This window comes from Megascapheus bottae, chromosome 22 (assembly GCF_031878675.1).
Source record: "Megascapheus bottae isolate mThoBot1 chromosome 22, mThoBot2.hap1, whole genome shotgun sequence".
NCBI lineage: Eukaryota > Metazoa > Chordata > Mammalia > Rodentia > Geomyidae > Megascapheus > Megascapheus bottae.
In genome coordinates, this window is record NC_143530.1 from 9,712,099 (window position 1) to 9,726,111 (window position 14,013).

The following is a 14,013-nucleotide window of genomic DNA, read 5'->3' on the forward strand; positions in this document are numbered from 1 at the left end:
AGTGGTAGAATGCTAGCCTTGAGAAAACTCAAGGGGAGTGCACAGGCTCCGAGTTCAAGCCCCAGGACTGGCACAAAAGAAAAAAGCCAGAAGTTTGCTGTGGCTCAAGTGGTAGAGTGCTAGAGAAAGCCCTAGAGCAGTGCTCAGGCCCTGAGTTCAAGCTCCAGAACTGGACAAAAAAATAACCCCAAATACCCATGCTATGATTAGGGGGAATCTGCATTTCCTCTGTTTTCCTATAAGGGTAAGCTGCAAACCAGCGAGGGCCAGTGATCATTGAAATTACAGCGAAGTTTATTTCTCTGAAGTTGAATCTCTAAATAGCAGCTCCATTCACACTCTGTGGCTGCTTTGTAAACAAGTCTCAAGCTTTTATGACTTTTTTTTCCCCTTTAAATGGATTTAATGGACTGAGTTCATTTAGACAGGGGACAGCAGATGAGTGAGCAGAATTGGAACACACATCCATGTGGCCATCAGCCATTGTGTAAGCCACTCGACCACCCAACTTCTCTAATTAAATGGCACTGCAGTCCCACAGAAAGGCTGCAGTGGATAAATTAGTACTTGGTAAGTGCTTTGAAGATGAAAATCACGATGTGAGTAATGAGCCTAGAGCTCTCTTCCTTGGGCTGGAAACGGCATCTTTTGTGTTTTCCAACACTGTGGGTTACCTGGGCTGACATTGCAGCAAAGTCCTTTACCAAAAAGCGAGAGACACACAATAGCAACAGGCTTGTATTTGACTTACAGAGCAAAATTAAGGGAAGAGCCCCCATCCATTCACAACCATACCAAAAATTATATACCATACACATTGGCTACACACCCAGACCCAGACCGTATCTTACATGAATTTATACGTGAAGGAATTGCATGAAAAGGATCTTGTTTAAACATTCATGAAGAGCAAACATCTCCCACGGGCACCCAGCAACAGAAATGTAACTTCATTCCTTGTGAGGGCATGGCTCCCGCTCTATGTACATTCAAGTCCTGCATCAAATCCCTCGGAAATGAAGGGCATGCTCAAGTCCGCCTGCTTTGAAGATGAGGCGATGATTAGTATGGGAAACGAGGACTGCAGGTGTGGAAGTGAAACGTGAGCCATTTGTTGAGACCCCTCCCTGGTGTCTGGGGTGCATTCAGCCAGATTCCCCTCAACACCCCCTGCAAAAAAAACCCTAAGAAATGAAATTATTTCAGATCTGAATTGGGGTACAGTGAGTTCTTTGCTGACCACATCCTCATTTGGATTGCTTTGACAATAAATAGCAAGTCTCGATAATTAGTCCTGCTAGATGGGCAAGGTTGAATATTTACTGATGGTTTGACAGCACCCGTCCCCACCTCGGGAAGGTTTCATGAAGTCTTGGGGATCTAAACCTTGGGATACCACCCTATGCCAGAGAATGTAGTCCATTATTTTCAACCCTGGCTGCACCCCTAAATTGGTCACAGCTGATTGCTTGTCATTTGTGCTATATCAAAGCAGGGTCACCTCTTAAAAGATGCAACGGGGGTGGGGGGCTGGAGCAAGAGGAGCGAGGTTGGATACACTGGGGAAACACACAGGCATTGCTAGAGAAGGCCTTGAACAAAGCTGAAAATGGCAGAGACAAGAAATCTCCTGTGAGAGATTCAGATGTAGGCAAAGCACAGGAGACTCAGTTATTGGAAAACCATTATGCTTATCTGCTTCCTGCCAGTCTGTATCCATTGATTAATTATAGCTACTGTAGACAGACTGTGGCATTAAGTAAAGTGTTTGAAATTAGACTGCTTAACAACACTTCCTGAGAGGGGTCAGAGAATGCTGGTTGCAGGGGTGGGTTGTAGGGGTATGGTAATATTGACAGATGCTTTTCCTTTTATACTCCTCTTTTTCATATTCCCCCCTTCCAGGGGAATTCACTCCAGCCATGCAAAGAAGGGAAAAAAGTAAGAGTTTATGCTAATTTGGTTTCTGCTGAATATTTAGAATGTCATTCATATAGCCTTCTTAGTAGAGTAAGCCTACATAGTTTGAGGTGAATATATGTATTATTTATCTTCTAGGAGGCAAAAGCAGGGTCAGCATTGTAGATTAGAATCAATTCTGTGGAGAGAAAAATAAACCTTTGGAAAATATTTTGCCTTCCCTGAGCACGTTGTAGGAATTAGAAATAATAGGAGGCCTGTCTGCGCATGGAGAGGAAGCATCTAGCACTTAGACCCCAGCCATCCTTGCCCCTGCACCGCTCAGCCAGTGGGGGCGACTATTCTAGACCCATATTGCCTTACTTTATGCTGGAAGGCATAGGATAATACACGTGCAGGCATGCTCACACATATACACAGAGTTCTCTCCTGGTGGAAGACAGGCAGGGAAAGGCATGGGAAGAGGAAATCTGCCTGCTTCAGCCACTCTGACAGATAAGCCTCTTGGGACATAGGTGCTCAACTGAGCTGCTGTGGCCCAGTTTTGTTGTTGTTGTTGTTTTTTGTTTTGTTGCCAGTCCCCTGCCCATACAGAGAAGCACTAGAGTCGAAGGGGAGTTCAAGACCTCTTTAGGGCTCTTTAGTATACTTCTGTATGGCTAGAAGCCCAACTTTCCCAACAAGTACACATGCATCAAACCAAACCAAAACAAACATTTAAGCCAACCCCGAGAAGAATGTTGGATTTGCTGATCCAAAATAGCTTGCATGCCATTTCTATGAATTTCGTTTTCTAATTTTAAGAGAAGGATAAATGAGGTCCTAGAATACAACCTAAACCATTTCTCTCCCTCCTCTTGCCAGTGGAAATTGCCAAAGGGGTGACACTCACAACTGCCTGATGGGTCTAGACGGATCTCCACTTAGCACATGTTGAATGGCCATTTGTTCTTTGTCTCCATCCTTCCCAAAGGCCTCACTGGACTGGGAGACTAGTTGTGAGGCAGAGCTCATCACCCCTGCAAGTGTTATTCCTGGCTTCTGTAGATCAGACTAGATGTTTTCAAGCTCTTTCCAGCCCTTGGGTTGTATTCTTGAGTGCAAGGTGGCATCAAAGCCACCCAGCTCATGCCTGCCATCCAAGAAGCCATGTTATAGAGAAGACAACTTTGCGGTGTGATTTGTGAAGTTCTGTGATTGGCTGCTCAGACAAAGGACCAATTGGAGTTGACAGGATCTAAGTAAGTCCCACCCAAGTTCCAGGGAGCTGACCAGAGTACTGAAGTCAGCTGCCATTCATACTGGCCTTCAGAGGGCAAACCAATCATGGCCCGCAGTCTCCAACTAGCAACAGTAGCTCCAGGACTGGAGCAGGGAAGACAGTTTTCAGCAATTGCCAGACTGAGACTTATGGTACTAGCGTGTAAACAGCCAGTGGAATTTCAGGGTACATTTGCCTTCGAGCATTCCCAGACCTGCTGGTGGCAGCTATATTTAGCCTGGGTCAGTTGGAGAATAGCTGAGAGGGAGTTCAGAACCATTCACAGGCCTAGGAGTAGGACAGGGTTTTGGAACAGGGAGGAGAGGAGAGTACTTGCATTGTATTTATTACATATCTATCTGTATCTGAGAAGACCAAACGTCATCAGCATGGAAGGGCGTGGGGTGCAGTGAGGTGATAAACTAGGAATTACCGGGCAAAGAATGAAGAGTTGAAGCCAGATTGTGTGAGTTGGTACCAATGAGTACTTTCTTCCCCACGAGCTTTCTCTATGACTGCTCCTTTCAGGAAGATTCTATGCATCTGTCTTTTTCTTGGCTTCTGTGTAATGTATTAATTCTCAAAACTCACTCCACGGGGTGGGCAGGGTAGATGAATGAAGAGAGCCAGGGGGTAGAATGCAGTCAGGTATAGCCTGTGAGGCTGGGGACTGCAGGGGGGGGGGTGGACTGGGAGAGATGGGTAGAATGGTGAACTCGGTCACGGACGCCTTGTGTTACAAACTGCTGTGGTGAATGGTAACACCTTTATACAACCACTTAGGGATAATAAGAGAGCTACTCATACCAGAGCTGTAGTGACCTCAGTTCAGCCATGTACACCCTCCAGCTGCTACCAGACACACGTTTTCTCAAGTATGTGATGTTACTGGGAAGCCTGTCCTGGTTCTGGGGGGAGCAGAGCCCCCCCCCCCGCCATTGCCTGCCCCATCATCTGGGTCAAAGCAACAACAACCTGGCCGTACTTCCTTTCTTTAGCCTGAGGTTCTACTTCCCTATTAGCGTAGACCCAACACTTCAGTGAAACTGAAGGATAAGGAATTTTCTGCTTGATGTGTTTTATGTGCCATTATTATTCTCCCTGAACACTGTGTGCCTTTCTGAGGGACAGAGGAGAATGTGTGTGGTGTAAACAAGGGGAGGGAGATCGCCGCACAAGTGAATCCCTCCAGCGAAGCCCCTCCCTCAGCCCACAACTCTAGTTCTCCTGCTCTAGAAACTTCCTTGGCTTTCTGGTGTTGGCTGCTTTCCTGTCTATCTAGATCTCTGGAATGCTGCTTACTGGTCGGCTTCCTTCCCACGGCTTGGGGAAGGATTACTAGATAATTTTCTCCCCATCCAGCCTTTGTGCTGATTGTTATTTATGAGAGGCCAGGCCAGCATTAATTAGCTCAAAGTGCAGGTGAATCAAGTTAATTACCACCCCACTCCCCCAGACATCAGCACGGCAAACATGATTTAGTTCTTGTTTTGATCAGATGGGAGAAGTCAGAATGGTACATTTGCACACAAACAGTCACAGCAATAAAGGAATGAGATGTATACAAACTCCCAGTGTGTGCGTGAATGTGCGTATGCATGTGTATGTGTATGTGTATTCTGAATGGGGGTGGGAACAAAATGACATGGATTGTGGCTCATTGGTTTCCTCTGAAGTTACAGGGTGCATCCAAGCTTCCATTTGAGATACCATTCTGGCCACCGTTAGAAAATGCTCCCATGCAGGGGGTTGGGGAGGGGAATGGCTCCTTTAGTCCTCTGGTTCCCAGCCATGCAGCTCATCTATTCCCACAGTGGGGATGTTCTTACATGTCCCTAGAAGAACCTCAGAGGATCCTTGAGCATCATTAGAACAGAATTGAGAATGCACACCGCCCTGGGCAGGGTTTCCCAGCAGCAGGCCTGCTCCAATCCCCTGGAAATGGCGGAAGCAGAAAGCAGAATCAATCACAGCCAGGGGAGAAGTGGTGTACCAGCCTGAGTGATCGCTGTGGCATTCTGGATACCACGTGTAGCCATTTCCAGAAACAGCTGCTACTGGTGGCCCAAACACAGCCTTCCAAGGAGACTGAGTAGGGAGATGAGCAGAAGGCTGAGAACAGGCAACCCCGATGCACAAAAATTTGCCCAGCAGGAGAAGGCAGACAATAGTGGTGACCCAGGGCAGATGTGGGCAGAGTTGGCTCATGTGGCCAAGTGCTGTGTTTGGCTGAGGTTATACCAGCTTCTTGCAGAACAATCTCTTCTTCCAAGCCACAATTCCACTAATGAGCCATTGACCTTGAGTTTGAGTCAGGGGTTGATTTGCTGCTCTGTCTAGGCGGCAGGCAGGGCGGGGGGCACGCGAGGGGAACCCCAAGGGCCTTGTGGCTTAACAGAAGAAATCCTCCTCTTTTCAGCTGAAGTCATTTTTTCCTCTCCTCCTGCCACTGTGATAGAATTAGCAGGCTGCTTTTCCTCAGAGAAAATATGTCCCTGATCCCAGGAGGCCCTGTGCCTTTGCCCGTCTGATGGGCTGGAGGAGGGAAAGCGGGGATGTAGGGGTGTGTGTGTCTCGTCTCCCCTGTCCCTGGGCGGGTCTCCCCAACCTGGGATGGCTGCCCAGCCGGCAGCAAGGACTGCAGGAAGGCCCGTGCTGGGGTCTCAGCTGCAGGAGGCCTGGCAGGTGGCCGCATACACGCTGCTGCCCACCGTACCTCCGCTGCTCAAGCTGCTGGTGGGGCATTTGAGGGGCTTCATGGTGCTGTCTCTCTGTATGTGCAGATGTTCCAGCCGCCAGCGCTCCCAGCTCTTTCGAAACTCCAGCTGGACCTTCCGTGGGAAGAAAAGGAGAGAAGCAAAAGGCATCAATGCCAACTGACCGCCCATAAAAATAGCCCTATTATTACATTAGTGGGGAAGGGGAAAAATCCACTACATTATATTAAGAGACACAAGTCAAGGCCTTCGGGCGCCTAAATGAATATGGCAATAAAACTGTTTATTGTTGTCTCGGATCTTCTGCCTCTCCTCAGGAGAGATGGGCTTGAGAACCTAATTGGCCTTTTCCATCTCTAAACTCTGATTCAGCTAAGTACCTCTGACAATCCATCACACAAGGGACAAGAGGAAGGAGATGCGCTGGGAGATGGTATGGAAACAAGAACTGGAGAGGAGTCTGCCTTTAGAACCTGCTTGGTCTAAACTACATTCCTCCTGCCTCCACCCACCCACCTGGTGGGGGGTGGGGAGGGAGAAGGAAGCAAGGAGGCAGAGCCTCCCAGCCTGGCTCTCAACCAATCCCAATCTGAGGCCGCAGTGAGCACCAAAGGGGCAGACAGTCCAGGTGAGCTCAGCTAATCGGGATCCCCACTGTGTTGTGCTGGGATCTCCCAATCACCCGGCCTTCTCACCTGGTGCCAGGGGCTCCCTCCGGTAATCCTGGCTACCCAGGAGGACTGCTTAGGAGACCTGAAAACTGCTATTTGAAGCTAGTCAGGGCAGGAAAGTCCTTGAGACTCTCATCTCCAATGAGCCACCAAAAGAAAGAGTTGGAAGTGGCAACTGTGGCTTAAATGGTAGAATACTAGCGAAATCAGGGGCACACCCAACCTGAGTTCAAGCCTCAGGACAGACAGAATAAAAGAAGAGGGAGGAGGACGAAGAAGAGGAGGAGGAGGAAGAAGAGGAGGAGGAGGAGGAAGAGAAGGAGGAGGAAGAGGAGCAAGAGAAGGAGGAGGAGGAGGAAGTAAAAATAGAGCCTTTCCTTGGGGTGTCCCTAACTCTTACATTGTCTGGGCTTCTGGTCCTCTCAAAACCAAGTCACCAGGAGAGCCAGCAGTTGGTCAGGAGCTCTCAGCCAATCTTCCCACCAGCCCCTGTGCCAACGTGCCCTTTTCTTTCCCTTTGTCTTCCATCTGGCCAAGGCCAGCAAGATGCCTGGCATGGCTGCATGCCATCCCTTAAAAGAACTTCTGAATCAAGCGGAGTGAGATGGCCCAGGCCCCTGCCTGCCAGGATGGCCTGTATCCCATAAGCATCTTAGAGCCCAGGTCTGGGTGGGGAGAGAAGGAGGCGGCCAGCTCCCTGCCTGGTTTAGCTCTCACACAACTGGGAGGGGACACTCAGAGGGTGGCCTCCCTTTGCCCAGCTGCAGGGGAGGATCCTCTTCCCACAGCCTTGCACTGGGGGATGGAGGCAATGATGGTAAACTGAAGACGCGGGATTTTAGAGTTTGGCACATGATACCTGATACTTCCTCCTGCGCCACCTGCCTCCGTACTTTTTCTGAACCTCCTGGGTGGCCCCTATAATCGCAATTAAGAACCGCTGTGCAAGGACCTCACATTTCCCATCGATTTCCTTCATCACCTTTTGTTCTCCTTTTAGAAATGAAGAAATGCAGAGGACTCGTGTGTGTGTGTGTCTATGGGGCAGGGGGAACTGGGATTTGCACTCAGGGCCTCACACTCTCACTTGGCTTTTCTGCTCAACACTAAAGCTTTACTACCTGAGCCACACCTTTAGGTCTTTGCTGGTTTATCTAAAACAAGAGTCTGGCAGACTATTCTTTCCTGGTCTGGCTTTGAACCCCTATCCTCAGATCTCAGCCTTCTTAAGTAGCTAAGATTATAGGTACGAGCACCTGGTGCCCAGCTCAGTGCAGAATTCTTAAACATCTTTCCTAGGCCTTGACCCAGGGTGAACCTAGGTTGAACTTGGCTCTCACGCCCAGCTCTTTTTTTTTTTTTTTTTGCCAGTCATGGGCTTGAGCACAGGGCCTGAGCACTGTCCTTGGACTTTCTCAAGGTTAGAGCTCTACCACTTGAGCCTCAGCACCACTTCTGGCTTTTTTCTATGTATGTGGTACCGAGGAATCAAACCCGGGTCTTTGTGCATGCTAGGCAAGCACTCTACCACTAGGCCAAACTCCCGGCCTCACGCCCAGCTCTTAACTACTGGTCCCTTGCCTACAACAGCTCTTAAGTTCCTGCTTGTCCCAGGCCACGCCTCCCTTCCCCTCTTAGCAGGGAGGGGAGATATGGGATTGGTCTGGATCTCATCTTCCTTCTTTTTATATCCCTGCACCAGGTACAGTGCCCGCTATACAGCAGGCACTCACTGTGAATAAGTCCGATAAAGGGACATCTGACATTAGATCTTTCAGTTATGAAAATCAAACAAGTCAATATGGACCCCTGAACTGCTGGGCCAGGACTTCTGCATGTATGAACTTACCTCCTCTTTGCCCTTTGAGCTCTGCAGCCTAGCAAATATGTCCTGAGCCCCCTTCCTGGTCAATTACCATAACCCATCTCCACGCCTACTCACCTCTGACTACCGGAAGCCAGTACATGCCGTGACAGCCACAGGAGACTGATGCTCAGGCCATCTTTTCAAGTGACAAGTACCTGGCATTGCCATGGCAACTTTGGGTCTAGGAACAGCTCTGTGGGCAGAGGCCTCAGCTCAAGAGCTACTATGTCCCTAGTGAGCTGGTGATGATGAGGCATCTGGAGATAATGGAGCAGGAAGGGACTCTGGGGCAGCAGATGATACAGACAGAACCCTCATCCTCTGAGTGGGGTCTCCTAGACCTATGGGACCAGCCCTGGCAGAGGCCAGAAGAGTCTGTAGTTAGATAGGTCTGGCCAGAAGAGTACAATTCTGGGGATTTAGGGTCAAGTATTTTGCCAAGGGCAGAGCAAGAATGTGGGCCCATCCCTCTCTCCTTACAAAGCCGGGCCAGCCAGAGGTGATGGGAGAGGAGGGAGATGGCTGGATGGCGTCAGGACCAGAAGCTGGGTGAGACTACAAAGTGGGGAGGCAAACACATGGGCAGAAGGTATGTGGCTTTGGGGATGGCAGGGAGAAGGGAGGACATGGAGTCAAAAGTGGCAGTAAGGAGCCTCCATGTCTCCTCAGGGACCTCTGTTCCTCATTCCTCCAGGGATGCAGGCTGCCTTGCTCCTGTCCACATCTCTGCCAGGCTGGCAAAGCCAACTCTGGAGCCCCTGGCTAGCGCTCATCCTCCCTTTGCTCAGAAGCATTCCCGAAGGGAGACTGTCCTGCGGAACGGCCCTCCAAAGTCCACACAGAGTTCTTTATGAGGACCCATCGGGGCAATCCTCACCTTTCCCACCCTTCACCTCCTCTCTCTGCGAGATGGGGGAAATCACACAAGAAAGCACATAAGAAACATGACTTCCCTCACTTTTTAGAGATCTGAAGGCCATGTGCTCCTAGCCCATAAGAAGCCGGGTCAGATCCAGGCACCTGTGGCTCATACCTGTAATCTAGCTATTAAGGAAGCTGAGATCTGATGATCGATCGATCATGGTTCTCAGCCAGTCAGGGCGGGAAAGTCAGTGAGACTCTCATCTCCTATTAGCCAGTCAAAAGCTAGAAATGGAGCTATGGCTCAAGTAGTAGAGTGCTCGCCTTCAGCACAGAATACTCAAGGGCAGAGCCGAGGCCCTGAGTTTACGCCCTAGGACCAGCTCATACACACACGCACAAACATGCACACATGCACACATGTACACACACACACACACACACACACAAGCCAGTTCAGGGAAGCTGGAGGAAGCAGGAATACTCTCCTCTTTTCCCTCTTGCCCTGCCTCATTTCCTCTCTTTCCCTGGGAAGCTCTAGGTTTTGGAAGCAGACAAAAGAGCTGTTGTTTCCTGGGTGTCTCCTGAGATAGAAGAACACATCTTCGTCATGCCAACAGGACGGAATGGGCCTGCAGCGCCTGGCTGGAGGAAGGTCTTATCCCACTGCCGGCATATACGTTGTACTTACTGAACGGGGATTTTACCCTCCTCTTGTAGATGAGAAAAGGACCCAGATTTAGAGGGGGAGCAGGGGAGACAGGATGTGAGGAAGGCATACAATACATAAACAAGATGTGTCCTCAAGTCTAGGCTGCAGGGGTTTGCGTGGGGGTCTCTGGTGAAAAAGCTGCTGGGAGTTCCCAGGGCCTCAGCCCCATCCCAGACAATGGCAGTCTCTCAGGAGGACTCCCGCCACCCCTACCCAGGCCTTACCTCGTTGTTGACGAAGCAGTACAAGATGGCTACCATCAGCCCCTGGAAGCAAGAGATAGGTCAGCAGGAAGGGAGTGGGGTGGGGGCCTACAGGGAAGGAAGGGCTTTGACACTTTCAACACTTCTCCCAACTTCCCAGGCTGAGCCAGGGAAGTGTTAGGCCTGGAAAGGAGAAGTTCCCTCCCCTTCCCTCATGTATCTCCCAGGCTCCAGAATGGAGTTCTCTGTGTGAACGAACACATGAATATGAATGCACACACATGAGCCTATGTGCTTGGCAGCATCCTATAACACTCTCAATGGACTGAGGTCAGTTTCTTATGTTCCTTTGTCTTTACAGCGGTGTCTAAAGGCTAGCCGAGAGGATCTAGCCCTCACTTTGTCTGTCCATGACATTTCTGAGCCTCAGTTTCCTGTAATGTAAAGCAAGGGTGATCTCACTCACGTCCTGAGTGCCAGGAGGGCAGAATGTACCAGGATATAAACTGTCTTGCAGGGCATCTCCCTGCCTCCTGCTAGGTGGATGGCAGACCTCTCCCCATCATCCCAGATGTCTAAGGCCACATCTGGGAAGGCTATTGTCCTGAGGATTTACAGGCAAGATGGGCTGGGATGTCAGGGTATCTGGGGGTGCTATCTGTGGCTCTGCTTCCACCCCATGGCGGTGGCCATGGGTTGCAACCCCAGGCTTCAGCCTGCCCACCTTTCCCATCTGCGAAGCTGGCTGCCTCCCCAGTGCCCCTCCCCCACCAACCTCGGAGGTGTCCCGTGTTCCTCTCCCCCACCCTGAGTCACCTGGAAGGAGGTGAAGGAGAGCTCTGTGAACAGCTTGATGAAGCGCAGAGTCCCGCGAGCATGCTCGTCCATCACGAAGGCAAAGATGACCTCGTGGGTCCCCAGCAGGGGGATAAGTGTCAGGGTGGACTTGGCAAGCCTGGGGGGGGCAGGGCAAGATCCTCAGAGTCATTTTCTTCCCGCTCCGTGCCTTCCACCTTCCTCTATCTGGGTTACCTGGGTGATGGAGGCCCTGCCCCTCCTGAGTCAGGCTGCTTTGGTGGGAAGGATAGAGCTCAAGGCCCCAGAAACCCAGGGTTTAATCCATGATAGGCCAAAGGAAAGGCCTGGGGAGGGGGAGTCTCAGGCCCGGCCTGGGTGTTGAAGACAGGGCGGCCTGGGTGTTGAAGACAGGGCGGCCTGGGTGTTGAAGACAGGGTGACACAGAGCTCCAAGCTGAGCACGCCAGGACTGTTCTCTGCTGTCAGGGAGGGGGAGGGGCCCAGCACAGCCAGCCGGCTGAGGTCACCTGCATTTGATATCTGTCTTGCACATGAGATTGGCCTTCAGTTTTGACACCACGATGCAGATGACTCGGACGAAGATGAGGAAGTTCACCTGCAGAGCGGTGGGAAGGAGGCTGGGACCCCCACATCCTCCCTGTCCCCCCAGAGCCAAGCCCAGGCCCACCGCGGACCTCTTTCCCACCCCACGCCATGCCTCACCCCAATGGCGAACAGAATGGGCAGCCTGATAATGAGCCAGTAGTTCATGTTTGAGTTTCTGGTCCAGCAGCTGGGGAAGAAGAGCGGGAGAGGCACAAATGTATTCAGGGCTCAGGCTGAAAAGACAGAGTGCCGCCACCCACTGCCACCACGGCTACCCAACAACCAGTCCTCAGCCTACAAGCACACATGGGAACATGCATGCGCACACACACGCGCGCGCGCACACACACAGAGTGAACGGTCACAGAGCACCACACACAGTCCCCACATCTTACAGGAAACAAGACGCCTCACTCAGGGGGGTTACAGAGAAGTCTGCACAGGACTCCACACACCCCCCACCTCCCCCAGACTCAGTGCCATCTGTCACCACGCCATCCCAGGCAGGGGCAGGGAAGAGGGGCACACATTACGTTCCTGGTCCCCTAGTGTCTCCTCTGAGATTGAAGAACCCCATGGGCTTTGAGGATGGGGACCTCAGCACTCCCCCCCAAACAGCAGGCCACTCACCCCTCATCCTCATAGAGGTACTTGACGATGCCCCAGGGGATGACAAACAACAGGGGAACACCTAAGAGGAGAGAGGGACACACAGGAAGGCACTGGCAGACCACTGTCACAGGCACCGCCCTTACCCAGCCAGCCCCCTCTTCTAGCCTGGCCCCAAATGTGTCTCCTAGGCTGGGTACCTGAGAGGAGGGGGCAGAAGACACACACACACACACACACACACAGATGTCCTGGATTCTTCCGTGGAGAGAGCTCTAGAGTCCAGCTGTGCCTATGTGCCAGACACACATCAAGGCTCGGCACCAGGGCCAAAGCTGCTCATTCTAGAAGATGTGCTGGATGAGACGGGGCCAGGCAGGCTCTCCAATGCCCCTTTGGGTCTTTGTTCCCCACCCCATGCACCTGCGTACAGCCTGTGCAGAAGGCTGAAGAGAGGCCACAGCCCCATCTGTGGTGCTCACTGGGCCAGCTCACTGTCCACAGTGGCCCAGCACAATGGCTCAGTCCTCATGGGGAAGCCAGGACCGCTGGTGGGAGATCCTCGTCACTGTGGAGACAGGTCCCTAAAGGGGATCTCTGAGATCCCAGCCTGACCTGCCAGTCCTTTCTGTATCCCAGATATGAGTGCACAGTTCACTTAGCCACATTCACCCTGCTATTGATAGCCAGTGCCTCCCCCCACCAGAGCCCAAGATGATAACCAGGTCTCTCTGACCTTGGACTGCAAACTCCAGTAAGTCTTTTCTCTTTGTAGGTTATTTACCTCCGATATCTCACTATAGCAATACAAAGCCGGCAGACACAGCCGTGAGTGGCTGACCCAGCAGCCAGTCCCCACGCTCTCCACCTCATGTCCATGCTGCCTCAGGAGCGGTTTGTGTGGCCAATGACACCTGTCACTTCCAAGGTTCGTTTATAAATACCCTGTAGTCTGCCTTGGTTCCTTTCCATCTCTGTGTCTGTCTGTCTCTGTTTACTCTGGAGAAGACCACATGGCGTGCCATGAGGACACTCAGCCTACAGAGAGGTTCAAAGGAAGCCCTGGAAAATGACCTCTGCAGTGACCTTGGAAATAGCAACCAGCCACCCTGGATGACAACTGCACGGACTTCAGTTAGGGATCCTGATCCAGGAACACTCAGCTATGGTGCCGCTCCCCACCCCATTTCAGTCCTTCTGCTGTGTGTATAAAGCTTAAGTCTGCCCCTGACCGTTCTCACTTGGGCTACAACTTCTGGCATTACAGAAGAACCCTTGGATCCATCTTTCTTCTCTCCATGTCTCTCTCCTCCCACTCTAATTAAAAAAGAAAAGCTGGGCCGGGAGTTTGGCCTAGTGGTAGAGTACTTGCCTAGCATGCACCTAGGCCAGGGTTCAATTCCTCAGTACCACATACATAGCAAAAAGCCAGAAGTGGTGCTGAGGCTCAAGTGGTAGAACTCTAGCCTTAATAAAGCCCAAGGACAGTGCTCAGGCCCTGAACTCAAGCCCAGGACTGGCAAAAAAAAAAAAAAAAAAAAAAAAAGAAAGAAAAGCTGTTCTCCTTAGAGAAGGGTATCCCTGGGTCTGAGCTCAAGTGTGAGGCAGTAAAAAAAGGATTGCTGCTCCTCGTCCCCCCATTTCCAGAGACCTCCAGAGCTGTGTCCCCACCAGCCCTTACCAACCACCCTGCTCTTCTGCACACACCACTCCCATCCCTCTGATTGGTCCCACCCTCAGGTTGCTATGGTGACAGGTGCTAACAGTGCTGATGCTATTTCCCAGAATG

General features: G+C 51.2%; 1 protein-coding gene across 1 annotated transcript in view; it reads right to left on the reverse strand.

The window, feature by feature from the left end:
* Positions 1–4,177: 4,177 nt before the first annotated feature.
* Glp1r (glucagon like peptide 1 receptor) overlaps positions 4,178–14,013 on the reverse strand; it is a 29,796-nt gene continuing 19,960 nt past the window's right edge. The window contains exons 8-13 of the mRNA XM_090355221.1: positions 12,246–12,306; positions 11,733–11,802; positions 11,537–11,625; positions 11,029–11,167; positions 10,234–10,275; positions 4,178–6,012 (exon numbers count right to left, since the gene is read on the reverse strand). Coding sequence (XP_090211347.1) covers positions 5,845–6,012; positions 10,234–10,275; positions 11,029–11,167; positions 11,537–11,625; positions 11,733–11,802; positions 12,246–12,306 — 569 coding nt within the window. The 3' untranslated portion in view covers positions 4,178–5,844. The remainder of the gene's footprint in view (positions 6,013–10,233; positions 10,276–11,028; positions 11,168–11,536; positions 11,626–11,732; positions 11,803–12,245; positions 12,307–14,013) is intronic.